Below are 17,151 nucleotides of genomic sequence, written 5' to 3'. Positions count from 1 at the left end.
TAATTGAAAAAATGTCTTCAGACATATTTCTGTTTAAATAAATTATGTTCGTGGTCATAAATGGCGTTCCTTAACTCAATATTGCGACATTTTCATAATGATTTACCATCAGGAAGTTTTCAATATGGGTATGTTTGGTATGGGAAACTGCCCAAAATCGAAAGTAAAAGGAAATTTAATAGCCTCCGCTATTTTTATACCTATGATAGCAGATCAATATTTAAGATGACGGTATATTCAAGATATTCTGTCATCTAGAATCACGCGACATGGACATTTTAAATATAAGAAATATGTCAAAAGATCGCAAATTGATGCCTGCCGTCATTTAAAATCTGAAATGGCGAGCGATATTCAATACTACTGGTATTCAATAACGTTTTAATGGTAAAAAATATCTTGAAACAAGGGTATTTTTGATATCAAAAAGTTGTGTAGAGATTAAAAATTGTTATTCGTCGTCATTTTGCATCCCAATATGGTGTTATTTTACGAAGATTTAGCATTTAAAAGCATGCATATTTAAATAGGCATATATTTCCAAGGAAACGAAACTTGAATTGCGTCGTAAATTAGAAATTCAAAATAGCGGCCTATTCATGATGATTTAATAATTAGCATGGTTATATTGTGGACCAATATCCACATTAATGATTGAAGGGCGTTTTACATGTTTTGTTGTAATGAGACAGACAACTTCGGGATTGGACACAATGTGAACAAATTTTTTTTATTCAAATTATTGCGCAACATTTTTTAAAAATTTAATTGTTCTGCATTAGATTTACATACACACATCGACTGGTATCGCCGAAAATATTTATTACTTAAAGAAACTTAGTTTTTAATGGCGGTCTATAAAATGAAAGTGTTTTTGCTATTCTTTAGTTGGTTGCTGTTCTCAATTAATTAAGTTTTTTGTAATTGAACAATTTAGTGGTAGTTTTCTCTAAACTCGAATGTACGCGACCAAACCTTCTAGATGTTTCAAAACGATGTACAGTAACAGCAAAAATAACAGAAATACGTATTACCAGCACTCAGTAAATAAGAACCAAATCGTGAGTTTCCCCCCACTTGCGTCTGAGTTGCTTACTATATGTAAATAACACACACATACACGCAATTGCCTCTATGCAAGGATAGATGTATCAATACGATGCGCCGTAGCAGTAATAATAAGGATATATGTATACAAAATGCGAGTGTGTGCTCGAGATTATTCGAGAATCGCCTAACCAGCGCAACCAGACGTGGATTGGATCTCGTTGATATAACTATTGGCGATATAAATACAGGCCACTTTGAATGCATTGAGTGTTAATGTGAAGTTTCAAGTGATTGAAGTCATGTTTAATTGATTTAATTAATTTTATTGATTTCATTAATTTAATTGGTTTTATTGTTTTCGTTATTTTATTTACATCGCTGATTTCATTGTTTTCTTTAATTTTAATTTAAACAATTGTTGAACTTTTAACAACTGCTCAGAACCAGCCATTTCGATATTACCCCATTGACTCTCAACAACTAATTGAACTCAATTCAGTTGTCTATTCGGCAGCACTGCAGACGAGTTTACTGCTCCTTCTTTCAACCGAAGCACCATGTACAGAAAAAACAAGGCCCGGTTTTCTAAAGCCAAACCGAAACCGCTGCTGAGAATACATCAACACAAGTTGAAATTCGTACACACATGTAAACGGTGCTGAGTGGCTCGGTTTGGTTTTGTAAACTGAGAGTCGGTGGAGGTTTTTCTTTCGTTTACCGTGTGAACGAAATCCAAACCGAATACGATGTGCATCACTCGTTTACACGTGTTGAGATTTTGAGAACAATACCAGTGTATGTACGCAGCGATGCCACATGTCTTTGTGAAATGTCTGTAGAAGAACAATTAAAATATCTGTAAAAGTCTGTAGATTGTTGTGTAAATCCTATTTACACTAGGTTATTACTTTAAAAGTAGCTTGAAATTAATAAACTATTGTGAAGGAATCACTCATATTCGGATCAAATTATTCTAGTGAAATTTTGTTAAACACTGTTACTCTTTTAAAAGTATGTAGATTTCTGATTACGTCTGTAGGAGACCATCAAAAGTCTGTAAAATACAGACATGTCTGTAAATCTGGCATCGCTGTATGTACGTAACGGTTGGTTTTCTTACCCACCTCTGCATCGCATACAGGTTCGCATGCCTTAATCACCATTGCACGCAAGGCCCGTATAGTGATTGTTGGCTGATCGTAGCGCCGACTAGTGGCAAGTTGCTACTTGCTGTTATCATTTCAAAGCGACAGCTTTATTTCTTACACAAGTTGAAAACTTATCTTGTATGTCAGTTCTCAGTGGTAATATCAAAGATAAACTGAAGACAGAGTGGTCACGACTATTTCATGTACCATGCGAATGTGCCCCTCGGTTATTCTGGTTCACTGTCAAATTAGCAGTCTGATGCTCAAACAACCGACGTCTGTTAAAGTATCGTATACATGACAATTTGTATTTGTATTTGAGGACAACTATCGTTTGTTGACATACACACCTAGAAAAAATCGTGTAAATTTACGTCTCCTGACGCTGACATATACGAGCATAAAAAATGACTTACTTTTAAGTTTGATTTTAATTTTACTTGACGTTGAATTTCGTATATCACGTAATTTTACTCCATATACAGCGTTTTTTCTGAATGGCAGTAACTGTAATTTTATGTCATCATGTCGCATGTAACATATATGTTTCATGTAAAATTAAACGAAGCACGGTTGAATTTCGTCATTTCGTGAATTACGGTTTGTTAAATTCTGTCATGCTTGCAATTACGTCAACGATAAAATTCATATTTTTTTGGTGTGTATGTAAATATTGAACAAAATTTGATGCTTATGTACACTTTTCTAGTTTAGAAAATGTCCACGTGCAGGATTGCTTCTCCGAAAGTTCTGTAACACAGTTATGAATCGGCAAACACCCGAAGGGAAGATCTAAAGGAAATTATTGTGTTGACCAGAAGCAATGTGTCGATTTTGATCTTTTTTCTTCGAAATAATACGAATTATAGTATTGTTCATATCACAATGAGAACATACCTATGTGCAGCAGCATTATAAAAGCATTCCTTTAGAACAACCGGACAGTTTCAAAAATGTGCAAAATTCGGTTTAATATCGTTTGGTCATAATGTAAAATGCCATTATACCACAATAGTGTTTATTATTTTCAATAGTTTGATTGTTTCCATGGTGTTTCTAGGCGTACCGACGCTAGAAACCAAGGGTTTGCCCAAAACTTGCTGTAGCTTAGTTCATCAGCTCACGGTGTGTGAACCATACTTTATCACTGCTTTGTACGGGACCTATTAATCTTGAGTTTTTCTTTGGTATTATCTCATTCTGGTTGATTGGTAATTGAAATGGTCAGAAGTCATGCGCAGTAAGGATATTAACAGCAACGTTACGCATTCTTCGAGAAATCCTCGCCAGAAACGGACAGTCGGAAACGCTGATTACGGATAATGGGCCTCAGCTAACTAGTGATCGGTTCGAAACTTTCTACGATACCAGCGGCATCACCCACCCAAAAACTGCACCTTTTCATCCGCAGTCAAACGGATTGGCGGAGAAATTTGTCGACACGTTTAAAAGGTCCCTCAAAAAGATCACCGCAGGGGGAAAACTCCATGCAGCAGTCGACAACTTTCTTCCCTGCTATCGGTCAACGCCGTGTCGCAACGCACCCGGTGAGAAATCTCCCGCAGAACATATCTTTGGTAGACAAGTGCGTACATCGTTAGAATTATTACGTTCGCCAACTCCATGGCACAAGATCCAGAATTCCGGTCAAGAAAAACAGTTCAACCGGAAGCCGCTGAACTTTGGGTGGAACTTAAAGCAAAACTTAATGCTGCTGGGCCACCGATGAAAACAGAATGGAAAATAGTAAGTAAATTTGTTTACTTTTATTCTGACAATTAATTCATTTTTTGTTAAACAAACGCTCCATACAACAAACTGGCGGTGGTCCATACGATGCTCAGCAGCTCACAACCGCCGAAGAAACAGTAATTGACGCATGTGGATTCGAAGCTACTGTATCTGGGATTCCCGACGTTGGTACATACGGTGTTGACCCGCCGGCTGGCTTGGAATATGCGATTGGAAATGCATTTCCAGTTACTCATAATGAGTTAGAAAACCAAACGCGTCTAGTAACACAGGTTCCATCGACAAGAAGAGTTTCGCAACCATAGATGTTAATACGTCAAGTGCAGTTGACTGAGCAATTCGTTAACGCCTCTAAGGAAATGATGGAACAAACAAAAATGTTTCAAACTTCTATCATGTCCACATCCCTGGAACAGCAAAAGCAACTGAAATCCAGTAAGTACGAGCTACGCGATTTCAACGGAAATAAGAAAAAGGAAAATGTATTGCTAGCAGAGAGAAATAAGTTGCTAGAAAGGAAACTCAATATGCTCGAAAACGAGAAAAAAAACAAAACTTCGAGTTAACAAAAAATAAACATTGAAGTGCTGCAAGCTGCAAATGAGCAGAAGCACCAGATAGGTACAACAAACGGCTTAAAATGTACTATGAATAGAAATAATATAGAAAAACAACGTTTGGCTATACTTTGTATTAAGTAGCTGTGAATAATGCTAATTTTCGTGTTTTTTGTACATATGACATGAAGGATTGTTACTGTGACTATGTCTTCGAAGACTCAAAGGCAATAATTTGTGTAAACTGGCACTTTATCCGACTGGACGATCAGGAGCCATGACCTACAATATCGTCCTAGGGGGCATTCGACGCACATTCGATATCTAAAAATTTGATGCACTTTTGTGTATCACCTACCGTTGGGAGACACTTTCGTTTTCAAATATTTTGTCACAATTGTTTATGGACACTGATGCACTCACTATGAATATCATATACATTAAAATTCCAAAGCAGTGTGCGGCACAAAGTCGGAAATACTATAACGTACAAGAATGAAATGATATGCTCGTTTTGTTGGGGGCGTAGCATCATAATGTGTGTACAGTCAATACAACCGATAAAATGTTGATATAGAGTGCCAATGGATTATTTTATTATATTGCACAAAGTATATAAATGAACCGGAATAGTACAGTATTTAATAGATACATTTTAATACTGCGAGCAATATCCAGAAAAAAATTAGCAATACTTACCGCTTGGTATACGATATTTCGCAAAAAATGCTTCGTCATGTTCGAAATTTTAAATCGAATCCATTTCTTGCAGAATGTGTTCCATTTCTTTTATAACAGACTAGTGTCAACCCGACGCGCGTTGCTTCGACTTACAACGAAACAGGAGTAAAACAATTTGTTCCGAAGCGCCAGCTGGTGGACTAATATATATATATATATATATATATATATATATATATATATATATATATATATATATATATATATATATATATATATATATATATATATATATATATATATATATATATATATATATATATATATATATATATATATATATATATATATATATATATATATATATATATATATATATAGGGTGTTTGGTTCATGAGTAAGAATCTCTCATCTCAACCGTTACAGAGTTATTGAACTTTTGTGTAAAAAACTTGTTTATCTTAAAGCACCTCTAACTCAAAAAGCGTACCTCGTATTTTAAATGCCATATCTTTCAGATAATTAGTTTTAATTACCTTTCAGTTGTAAAGTAGTTAAAAGTTAGTGTTTTTGATGAGGTTTTTGTAATTTTCTCAAAATAATGAATTATCATCATAGCAATATCTATTATCCAAAAGTTGAGTTTGAAGACGGTTCATAATTTGTTCTTCAACATAATATTCCTATCTCTTCTCGTTTCCTTGTAATTTCACTTCTGAACTTTTCCTGTAATTGACTTGCAAGTTCTTAAAAGACTCTAATCTAAAAAATATGCTTTATATCGCTATTATCAGGACTTCATTGGAAAGCTGAGAAAATTTCCTTTCGGTGTATGTACAGATATCTTTTAGTTAAGTGTACTACATGACCTTTTACTAGTAAAATAACTCAAAATTTGCGTTTTTTGGTGATTTTTGTAATTATTCTAATTATTCATCAACTAAATTTATCGTCACTATTGTTCATTTGGTGCCCCTTAATATTCTCTACAACTTGCTATTTGACACTTTATCCCTATCGCTTTTCATTTCGCTGCAATTTAATAGTTAACACAGCATGGCCTCATCACAAATGCAGTGGGTTCGAAATCGTTGTTTTTGCATATGAAACGAGAAGATAAAAATGATTTAGCTTCGAAACTAAAAGAGGTAATTGAATGGAGTCAAAAGAAGAATTGTAGAACTTGCTGAGATACATTAATTCCATCATAATAATAGTGAAGTTTATTATTTACTTTTTTCCCTTTTTTTATTTCGACTATGTTAGTCACATTTTCTTTTTTACGTTTTAACGACATTCAATTAGCTAGAGATTACTGGGTAGGGAAAGTTATGAAACTTAGAGCTATAGTACTCAAGTGAGAGCAAGGATGTGAAGTAAACAGATCGGAAAACTAGAAGTGGCAGGGTCATTAGAACAGGCTTAATATCGTGCGGGCTTAATTTTTGCCTTCTGATAATGAGGGTCGAGCTTAGGCAGAGTAACTACGAATCACTCGAGTTCACTATCATGTGTCCTTGATAAAGGTAGACGTATCTATCTTTACCGGTTGTCACGGTAAAGATAGATACGTCTACCTTTATCAAGGACACATGATAGTGAACTCGAGTGATTCGTAGTTACTCTGCCTAAGCTCGACCCTCATTATCAGAAGGCAAAAATTAAGCCCGCACGATATTAAGCCTGTTCTAATGACCCTGCCACTTCTAGTTTTCCGATCTGTTTACTTCACATCCTTGCTCTCACTTGAGTACTATAGCTCTAAGTTTCATAACTTTCCCTACCCAGTAATCTCTAGCTAATTGAATGTCGTTAAAACGTAAAAAATTTATTATTTACTATTTTAAGAAAATAACGAAAATGCATATAATAACACTAACTTGAAACTAATTAACTTCTAAAAGAATACTAAATTCACTTAACTGAAAGGTATTAATACATTTTTGTCAGCAAAATTTTCCTGACTTTCGAATAAAAATAAGAAAAGGTACAATAAGTGCCATACTTTTTCAATAAGAGCTAGTATTAGTGAATATGAGATAAAAATATCCAAGTTCAATAACCCTAACACATGAAAACAAGACAAGATAAGTGTATCATGTCAAAGAACAAATTATACAACTTTTCAAGACTAACAATTTGAATTATTAAAATAGGTATGTTAACTATAAAGATTTTCGCAAAGTGAACGAAAAAATCGATCAAAATTGTTAAATTTTAAATAAATTACTATGAAAAGATTACTTAACCTCATTAGCTGAAACATTTGAGGACATTTTTCAGTGGAAAATTTTCTTATCTATCTAAAGGATCTAAAAGATTTGAAATACAAAGTATATTTTTTGAGTTAGAGCTATTTTAAGACAACAAAGTTTTTAACACAAAAAGTTCAATAACTCTGTAACGATTGAGATTTGATGGTATGTGTAGAACGATTTTTTGCTCCAAATATGACAGTAAATCACCCCTCGAGAGATTCTTACTCATGAACCAAACACCCTATATATATATATATATATATATATATATATATATATATATATATATATATATATATATATATATATATATATATATATATATATATATATATATATATATATATATATATATATATATATATATATATATATATATATATATATATATATATATATATATATATATATATATATATATATATATATATATATATACAGGGTGTTTGGTTCATGGTTAAGAATCTCTCGGGGGGTGATAGACTGCCATATTTGGAGAAAAAAATTGTTCTACACATACCATCAAATCTCAACCGTTACAGAGTTATTGAACTTTTTGTGTAAAAAACTTATTTGTCTTAAAATACCTCTAACTTTAAAAGTATACTTTGTATTTTAAATGTTTCAGTTTCATTCGAAAGGTGAGAAAATTGCCTATTGAATGGTGTTCTCATATTTTTTAAGTAATTAGTTTTAATTACCTTTTAGCTGTAAAGTAGTTAAAAGTTAGTGTTTTTGAGGAGGTTTTTGCTAATTTTCTCGAAATAATGAAGTATGATTATAGCAATATCCATTATCCAAAAGTTGGGTTTTAGGACGATTCATAATTTGTTCTTGGACGTCAGATTTCTATCTCTTCTAATTTTTTTGTAATTTCATTACTATACTTTTCCTGTAACCAACTTGCAAGTGCTTAAAAGACTCTAATCTAAAAAATATGATTTATATCGTTATTTACAAGATTTCATTGAAAAGCTGAGAAAATGTCCTATCAGTGTATGTACAAATATCTTTTAGTTAAGTGTACTAAATGATTTTTTACTAACGAAATAACGCAAAATTTGTGTTTTTGGAGAGTTTTTTTAATTATTCTAATTATTAATCAACAAAATTTATCGTTACTATTGTTCATTTGATGCCCCTTAATGTTCTCTATAACTTTTTATTTGACACTTTGTCTATATCTCTTTTCATTTTGCTGCTATTTAATAGTTAACACAGCATGAGCTTGCCTTAAATGTAGTGGGTTTGAAATCGTTATTTTTGCATATGAAACGATGTGATAAAAACGATTTTGCGTCGAAACCAAAAGAGATAATTGAATGGAGTCAAAGAAAGAACTGCAGAACTTGCTGAGATGCATTATTTCCATGATAATAATGGTGATGTTTATTATTTACTATTTTAAGAAAATTAACGAAAATGCTAATAATAGCATTAACTTTAAACTAATTTACTTCTAAAAGAATACTAAATTCACTTAACTGAAAGGTATTAATACTTTTTTCACTGTAAAATTTTCCTGGCTTTCGAATAAAAAGAAAAAAAGTACAATAAGTGACATAATTTTTCAATTAGAGCGAAAATGAGATAAAAATATCCAAGTTGAATAACCCAAAACCGTGAAAATAAGAAAAGGTAAGTGTATCATGTCAAAGAACGAATTAAGCAGCTCATCAAGACTAACAATCTGAATTATTAAAATGATGAGGTTAACTATTAGGATTTTCAAGAAATGAACGAAAAATCGTTTAAAATTGTTTAATTTTCAATAAATTACTTTGAAAAGGCTACTTAAACTCATTAGCTGAAACATGTGAGGGCATCGCTCAATGCAAAATTTTCTCACCTTTCGAATGGAACTAAAACATTTAAAATACAAAATATACTTTTAAAGTTAGAGGTATTTTAAGACAAATAAGTTTTTTACACAAAAAGTTCAATAACTCTGTAACGGTTGAGATTTGATGGTATGTGTAGAACAATTTTTTTCTCCAAATATGGCAGTCTATCACCCTCCGAGAGATTCTTAACCATGAACCAAACACCCTGTATATATATATATATATATATATATATATATATATATATATATATATATATATATATATATATATATATATATATATATATATATATATATATATATATATATATATATATATATATATATATATATATATATATATATATATATATATATATATATATATATATATATACATATATATATATATATATATATATATATATATATATATATATATATATATATATATATATATATATATATATATATATATATATATATATATATATATATATATATATATATATATATATATATATATATATATATATATATATATATATATATATAGAAACATAAAGTTCGGTATTTCGACCCATTAGAGTGACAAAATCTACTCCAACTTGCCACTGGTATGATGCACCGCCCAGTAGTTATAATGTCGTTGCCAATTGCAGGATGGAAGGAATAAAAGTACATCTAGCTCCATCAGGCAAATGGAGCTCAATATTGAGATATACAAACACTTCTTTATTTACCATATATCGTCTTAAAAATCTGAAATAGGAGAATATGTCTATCATTAGATTATTCTGATCAATTGAATTTTAGAACAAATCGGCTTTCAAAGAATGTTTACTTTGCTGTCGTTTCTGGAACCATATTAGTTCCTAATTAATAATAAAAATTGTCACAGCGGTGGAAAACCTAAATCACTTCTTGTGCGCATCGTGATTATCACTTAGTATGTGATATAAAAGCGCAGTAATTCGCTATAAGGGGTCATCCAAAAACACGTAGCATTTTTTGAGTGATTTTTAACACCCCCCTCCCCCATCGTAGCATTTCGTCACAAAACTCTGAATACCCCCCCCCCCCCCCTGGTAATTATGTAGCTTGACGGTAACTCTCCCCCTTGTCATCGCAAAATTTTAAAAAATTAAAAAAACTATTCCCCTTAAAAAAAGCTACGTAGCATGACATGACACCTTACCCCCCTGTTGTCCCACATCATCACAAAATACAACCCCCCCCATATAATTCCACGTCATTTATGGATGGTCTCTAATGAGCATTATTTCTAACATTATATAAATTACGCCCAACATGAGATAACAAATGCTTTCCGCTAGTAGAGTTTTCGATTTTCTACTCTACTGCAAATAATCAATTCCAACTTACAATTCCTCATGCAACTCCAACGAGTTAGACGAATCCCTAAGGCTCCTCCGGTAAAGTTTGATCCGATGGTGCTACACGGAACTACACGACGGAATAAAACACTTCATGATGATTTAATTTATATATTCCAACGGATCAAGAGCATCTATTTTTATTTACGAATATTTTTATTCTTCTTTATGGTTTAATTTTTACTTTTTACGTCAGTGATGTACCAGCTGTCACTTTTTTCGGGCAAACAAGAAGAAATGAAGAAGAAGACAGAAGCACGTGGTCCCATACTTCATTCTGATTGGTTAGTGATGTAAACATTTGCTCTTTTGCGATCCCGGACGCCATACTTATTTTTACCACGTGGTTACAAGCTTCGTTTCGATGGGTCGGTTTGTTGATTATGTGCTTCGTGGTCCTGGGCCGCCATGATTAATTTCATTAGCAACAAACCAACACACTCAAACATGACGAATGTGAACACCTATACTATAATGCATCTTGGCCGGGAATAACCTTTTATTGAAAATATATTTTGACAGATTCTAGTGAAATTAATGTCGTTTTCGATTGAGAACCTAGACACTAACCCAGGTTAGTTGCTTCAAACAAACGTTTTTAATGGAACTGAGTTGGGTTCCCGCAAAACAGCGGTAGTGTGAGCGAACCCGAAATAAATTTCAGGTTGAAACCCAACTAGGTTTTCAGTTCAGTGGCGCATAACCTAGGTTCGAAACTGGCTTTAAACAAACGGTTTGACAGCAGTTAGGTCCGAAACTGAGTTAGTCTCTGCTTCAAGCAAAAACGACATAAACATGCCAAGTTAACTCACAAGCGAATGACGTGAGCTCAGTCATTAGGCTAGTGACAGTCAAAGTGATCACCTTATCTGATTAAAAATTTTACGGTGATCATCTTATTATCACCGCTTGGTGATAATCACCTATCACCTTACATGGTTCCACCTCAGTTGAAAAAGTGTAATTCAATATTAATTCGTCAAAAGGGCGAAAGTATTTTTTGTAAACAAACTTGTTTCGCTCATTAGTCTGCTGCAGAGTGGAATTTCATGAAAAATATGCGTTAATGTAAATGTTTACCCTTCGTAGAAGCAATTTCAATTGTTTTCTGGTTTGAAATTATAGTAAATTAAGAGAAACCATCAAAATCAAAGTTTGTTTACAAATCTTATTCGCCCTTTTGCAAATTTAATATAGAATTTACAATTGCTACCCACTCTAAGTGTTTGCCGGTCGAGATGTTGCCTGCAGATTTTTTTGCAGGAGATAAGTTATTTGGAATGAATTAGAATTTTCCTGGATCCCGGGAACGAGAAAACACAATTTCCCGGGAGTCGGGAATCCCGGGAAAGCAAAAAATCTCGGGATGCCCGGAATGGAACCTCTAGTAATAAAGCATTTTATTCTGGTTGCAGTTGAAAATCGAAATGGTGAACTTGCATCTTTCGATTTTTCTCCTATTTTCAGAGTGCAGAACTAAAGCGCAACTAGTGTAGATGATGCGCAAGTTGATTCTCTAACATGTGCACAAGATGCGCTTTAATTGCCTACTCTGCAAATAAGGAAAACACGAAAGGCGCCAGTCAATTTTTCGATTTTCAACTGCAACCAAAATATATATTCATTATCACTTGCGTCTCGTCATAATTACACCGCCCAATATCACAACACAAAGTAAAGATTCAACGGAGATACAAGGACGCTTCCCGACCTCACGGTGAGTTTGCAGGCGGCGCATCCTCGTGGTCAAATGACGACAAAAAAGAGAGCGGCGGTCTAAAGGTGAGTGCACCCATTCGCACCTTCCTATTCAGAACCATGCATATTCGGGGGAAATTAAAGCTTAAATTTGGGTTAAGCTAATTTGTGTTACATTATTTATGCATGGGCTTAGAGCCAAGCGCTATGTAGGAATGTAAACAATACAAATGGGAAATCGAGAATTGCGGAAATTATAGGAGAGGAATCAGGAACTACAGCACCTGAGTGCTTTATCCAAAAAATCTTTTCAGTGTAAGCGTCGGAAGTCTCCTCCGTGAAGATTGTTGATACTACCGCGTGTTTTAAATTGTCGTATAAGTTTTAAATTATAAAGCAGGAAATGTTTGTGTTTGTTTGATGTGTTTACTGTGAACCAACCTTCCACTAATCACAGTTGATAGACCTTTGGAAAGCAACTATCATCAGCATGCAGCCACCATAGCTTTTAAAACCCACCACCAGAGGTCGTCGACGGAAAGGGGTGGCGGTAGGCGAAGGAACGGGTGGGGTGGCGATCAACCTGATTGGATAGCTCGCAGCGCGTTATATACCGCAGACGGGGCAATGAACTTGGCCAAAGGGGAATGACCGAGTTTGCTCCAGGTCGCTGCGATCAACTTCTCACGGGAAAGGCCGATCACTTACCCGGAAAGCGTCGAACAGTAGAGTGTGTAGTTGAAACCTATAGGAAAAGTGTAATTTAAACTGTGAAGAGCTCGAGTGGACAACAGGACCCCGCAGTTTTTGCTGAAAATATAACCGACGCGCAGTACGTTGACGGTACACCTGTTCATCACGCCACGTCATTGTTCCGGGATTCCGGCTTGCCATCGATGAGCCGAGGACCGAGGCCGCAACCACCCTTGGTGTAACTCAACGACACCGAAGATCGCCACCTCTTCATCGGTTCCAGTCCAGCGGACGGCAAAGGCCGTAGACGCGGCGGAAAGGAGAACGGGAGTTCGACAGTAGGAGAATAAGGTGGTGAAGCAGCAAAAAAAGGTCAGATAGAATTAAGAAGTGGAAAGTGGAAGAGATAGAAGAAAGAGTTTGTGAAAGTGAGGAAAATAAAAGTAGAATTTGCATCAACTAATCGGGCATTTCCTTGCTACCCGCGAAACTCCAGGATAAGCGTGCCGATCCTGAGGTCTTTGTTTCAGGGAGTCTCAGCAGTGCTCATGGCTGGGGCTGGCCAACACTTACATCAGATTACCTTGAATTGGATTTCCTGTCATTGTTCCATTCCAGGCAATGAGACGCTGGACTTTTTAGCTAAGGTGGGTGCTTTGGAAGGTGATATTTATGAAACACCAATCTGCTTCAACGAATTTTTCAGTATTATTCATCAGAGGACTCTCGAAAGTTTGAAAATTTCGTGGAGCAATAGGTAACTTGGAAACATTCGATAGTCCCGAAAATATCGACGAAACCTTGATTCAAGGGGATGGATATGGGTCGTGCAATGTCCTGGTTCATCTCAAACTATGACATGCTGGATGCACATCTCCAACATATTGGACCAATGAATAGTGGAATCTGCGATTATTGCGACGGCTATCACGATATCATACATACTGCTTGGGCGTGCGCCGAGGTCTCAGCTAATGGATTCCCTTCGGAGCCGAGGAAGACCGCCCAATGTACCGGTTCGGGATGTACTGGCAAGCCGCGATCTCTCTTATATGTGTCTCGTATACATCTTTCTGAAAGCCATCAATATACAGATTTAACTATCCTCTTGCTTTCTCCTGGCATTCTTAAAAGTGCCCGTACACAATCGACGGTTTGATACGTCCTCAAGGCGACGCGAAACTTCAGTACGAACATAACACGTACAAGTCGGTGTGCTGCCGATTCGCATCGCCATACTACGAAGTTGTCTCGAGAAGCTTTGCCGGTTGTAAGAAGACCACCCGGCGTCTCAGTTCATCATGGCCATTCGAGTCTGTTAACGCGTGTCGTTGATGTACCCCTTCCCACACGCTCCCCTGAAGCTGAAAGTTAATATTTTTCTTCCCTCTGTCATCATTGTTCTCCTGGCTTTAAGAAATTTAAAATGTAAAGCAAAGACATTGGCTCCTCTAAGCTAACGAAAACGCACCTTATCAAATAAACGAACTGAATAAAAAAAACCTGTTTTAATCCACCTAGTGGTGCAATTGTGCCTTTCTCATTTATCCACACTATGATTCCTTTGGTGGTTTTTTTTCTTTTTTCTTATTCATATTGTAACGATATTTAATTAGCAAGGGACTAGAAGGTGTGAAATATTTTTCAATAGTCTCAAGAAAGAGCAAGGAGTTGAAGAAAGAGAGTTTAGAAAAGCGTGTAATAGGTTCATATGAGCAAGCTTAGAGTTTCCCGCAGACTCAAGTGATTCGCATTTAATGCCAAAATATCCTTACCCGTAAAGGTTAAATCGCCAGAAAACTCTATGCTTGCTCATATGACCCTATTCCACGCATTTTCATCCTTCAACTCCTTGCTCTTCCTTGAGTACTATTGAAAAATATTTCACACCTTCCAGTCCCTTGTTGATTAGCTGGGATTGTTCAATATAGTTGTGCAAATGTCTATTACATTCTTATTATACGTAGCACGTATCCCACTACTACCACGAAAGTTGACGCCGAATCACTTTAAACAAAAAAGTATAATATTTAATTGACTTTATCAGCCTGAGTTCTATATTATATTCATGTGATCAGATGTTGAAATGTTGGGAGAATGGGTTTGTAAGTGGAGGGGGTGGGGTTTAGTGGCTTGAGAATGGAGGATGCCTCAGAAACCCATCATCTTATTTCGGTATGCGGGGTGGATGAAGGGAATGCAGGTGTGAGGGAGGTCCAGGAGGGGAGGGTGATGAAGGGGGAAGGTGTAAGGGTAGGGGACGGATGCTACATCCAACTGCATATTATATATTCCATTGGAGACTTGTTTTGAGAAAATTGGTTTCAGTCATCACCTAGAAATCGAATTCGGAACTTCCGGAATTGTCGATAGTGGACAATATATTTAAAGAATATTTGACTGGCTATCAGTGATCTAGACTTGCGAGTCGAAGTAATTTGGTGACCATTTCAATAGATTTTTAGTCTATGAGGTATTACGATTGTAACGGTTTATATGGGAAATTCCATTGCGACCTTGCTAACCAACCTGTAACTCCGGAACCAAGAGTCAGAACCAAATGAAATACAGCAGCAATCAAGGGTATTACTGTATCTTTCATTTGAAATCAAGTTTGTAAAAATCTGTAGAGAATTCGCTGGGAAATAGGCGTGATATTAGCTTAGGAACTTAGTGAGTTCCCCGGGGACAAAAATTTAACTATCCAAACAACTCAGCGAAATAATCGGATACATTAGGATTCAATAAATTTACATCAACCCCAAGATTCACAAGAGAACGATAAATTCTAATAGAACGCAATTTGCACAATGCTATATTTCTCCACTTTGTAAAAATTATTTTTTCTCCATTAAGGAGAAAATTATTTATAACCATCCTTGCGCGTGAAGTGCACAAAAGCTATAACTAAATTATTTATGGAATTTGCGTTTCGACTTCGTCTCATCAGAATCCGACACTAACTTAGTTAACAGATTAAACTAGCGCCGGATTGACGTCAGCTCCGAAAAACGGAGACACGATTTGTGTTCCGTTGTTCTCATGCACGCTATATTCTTAACTTTCTGAAGTAGCATGCCAATGTAACAATACTATCTTATTCAGGGTACAATCGGAGGATTTGCTAGCAATTCCGTTGATTATTTCTGAATTAGTAGAAAGGATAAGTTTACGAAATGGAGCCAATAATCCGGATGATAAAAATCGTGTTTTAATATCATCAAATCCACCAATGGAGGGACTTTTGGAAGAAATCGATCGGCATTACCAGCTAAGACAAAAGTACAAAGAACTGGAGGTAACTAAAACAAACCATGTTAACATTTTCAAAACAGATAATACTCTCATAGTGTATCTTTACAGAAAGACTTGGAAATTCGTACAGATCAGATGCGATTATTCGAACGTCGATTTGTAGTCAAACTCCAGGAAAGGTCCCTACGCGCGCTCGATGGTATTCTGATGCTACTCAAACAAAACCATGCCGATATTTCGAAAACCTGCAGTGCACTCAAAATTACCCAAAGCATACGATTTAAAGTTTCACCGATATTTTAAAACTCTCATTATTAGTTCTCAGATTCATCTATCAGCACTATTGCGGTTAATCGAAACAGGGTTCGTTTATTCCGATATATCATCTAAATATTTAGACACGATTAAAAGCATCTGTGCCGCCCCAGTATTCGACAGTTCGGAACTCGACTGGGAAGAGATGATGCAAACTGTCATAAAATTTTTATCCCACAACGGTCCATTCCGTTCTGATACCGGAATTTCGTCATTTGACGAAAAGTTTGTTTTCGCAGTCGACGAAAACTTTAAGCTTGGTCAATTTAAGAAGCAATTTTCCACTTTGATTGCACGCATTGGAGAGAAACGGTCGAAGACTGGTCGGTCTAGTGCAGATTTTGAGGAAGAACTGGAAGAACAGGCGACTGAAAATGAGGTTGGATCTAGTGAATGGGTGAGTTACGAGAAGGCTAATGAGTTTCCATTCTGATGGCGTTTCGGATATTTTGAATTTATGTGAATGGTAGTTTAATATTTTACGATTATATTTTATTTTCTTTAAGCCTAACACTAATTCTA

The 17,151-nt window shown here is 35.3% G+C and overlaps 1 protein-coding gene across 1 annotated transcript in view; it reads left to right on the top strand.

Moving 5' to 3' along the window:
* Window positions 1–17,107, top strand: part of LOC131686888 (protein PTHB1) — a 51,470-nt gene extending 34,363 nt beyond the window's left edge. Inside the window, exons 6-8 of the mRNA XM_058970892.1 lie at window positions 16,165–16,357; window positions 16,423–16,595; window positions 16,633–17,107. Of these exons, the coding sequence (XP_058826875.1) occupies window positions 16,165–16,357; window positions 16,423–16,595; window positions 16,633–17,062 (796 nt within the window). The 3' untranslated portion in view covers window positions 17,063–17,107. The remainder of the gene's footprint in view (window positions 1–16,164; window positions 16,358–16,422; window positions 16,596–16,632) is intronic.
* The last annotated feature ends 44 nt before the right edge of the window (window positions 17,108–17,151 follow it).

The sequence above is a fragment of the Topomyia yanbarensis genome, chromosome 3 (assembly GCF_030247195.1).
Source record: "Topomyia yanbarensis strain Yona2022 chromosome 3, ASM3024719v1, whole genome shotgun sequence".
Lineage (NCBI taxonomy): Eukaryota > Metazoa > Arthropoda > Insecta > Diptera > Culicidae > Topomyia > Topomyia yanbarensis.
Note: the sequence above shows the minus strand (reverse complement) of the source record. Positions and strands in the feature narration are given on the sequence as shown.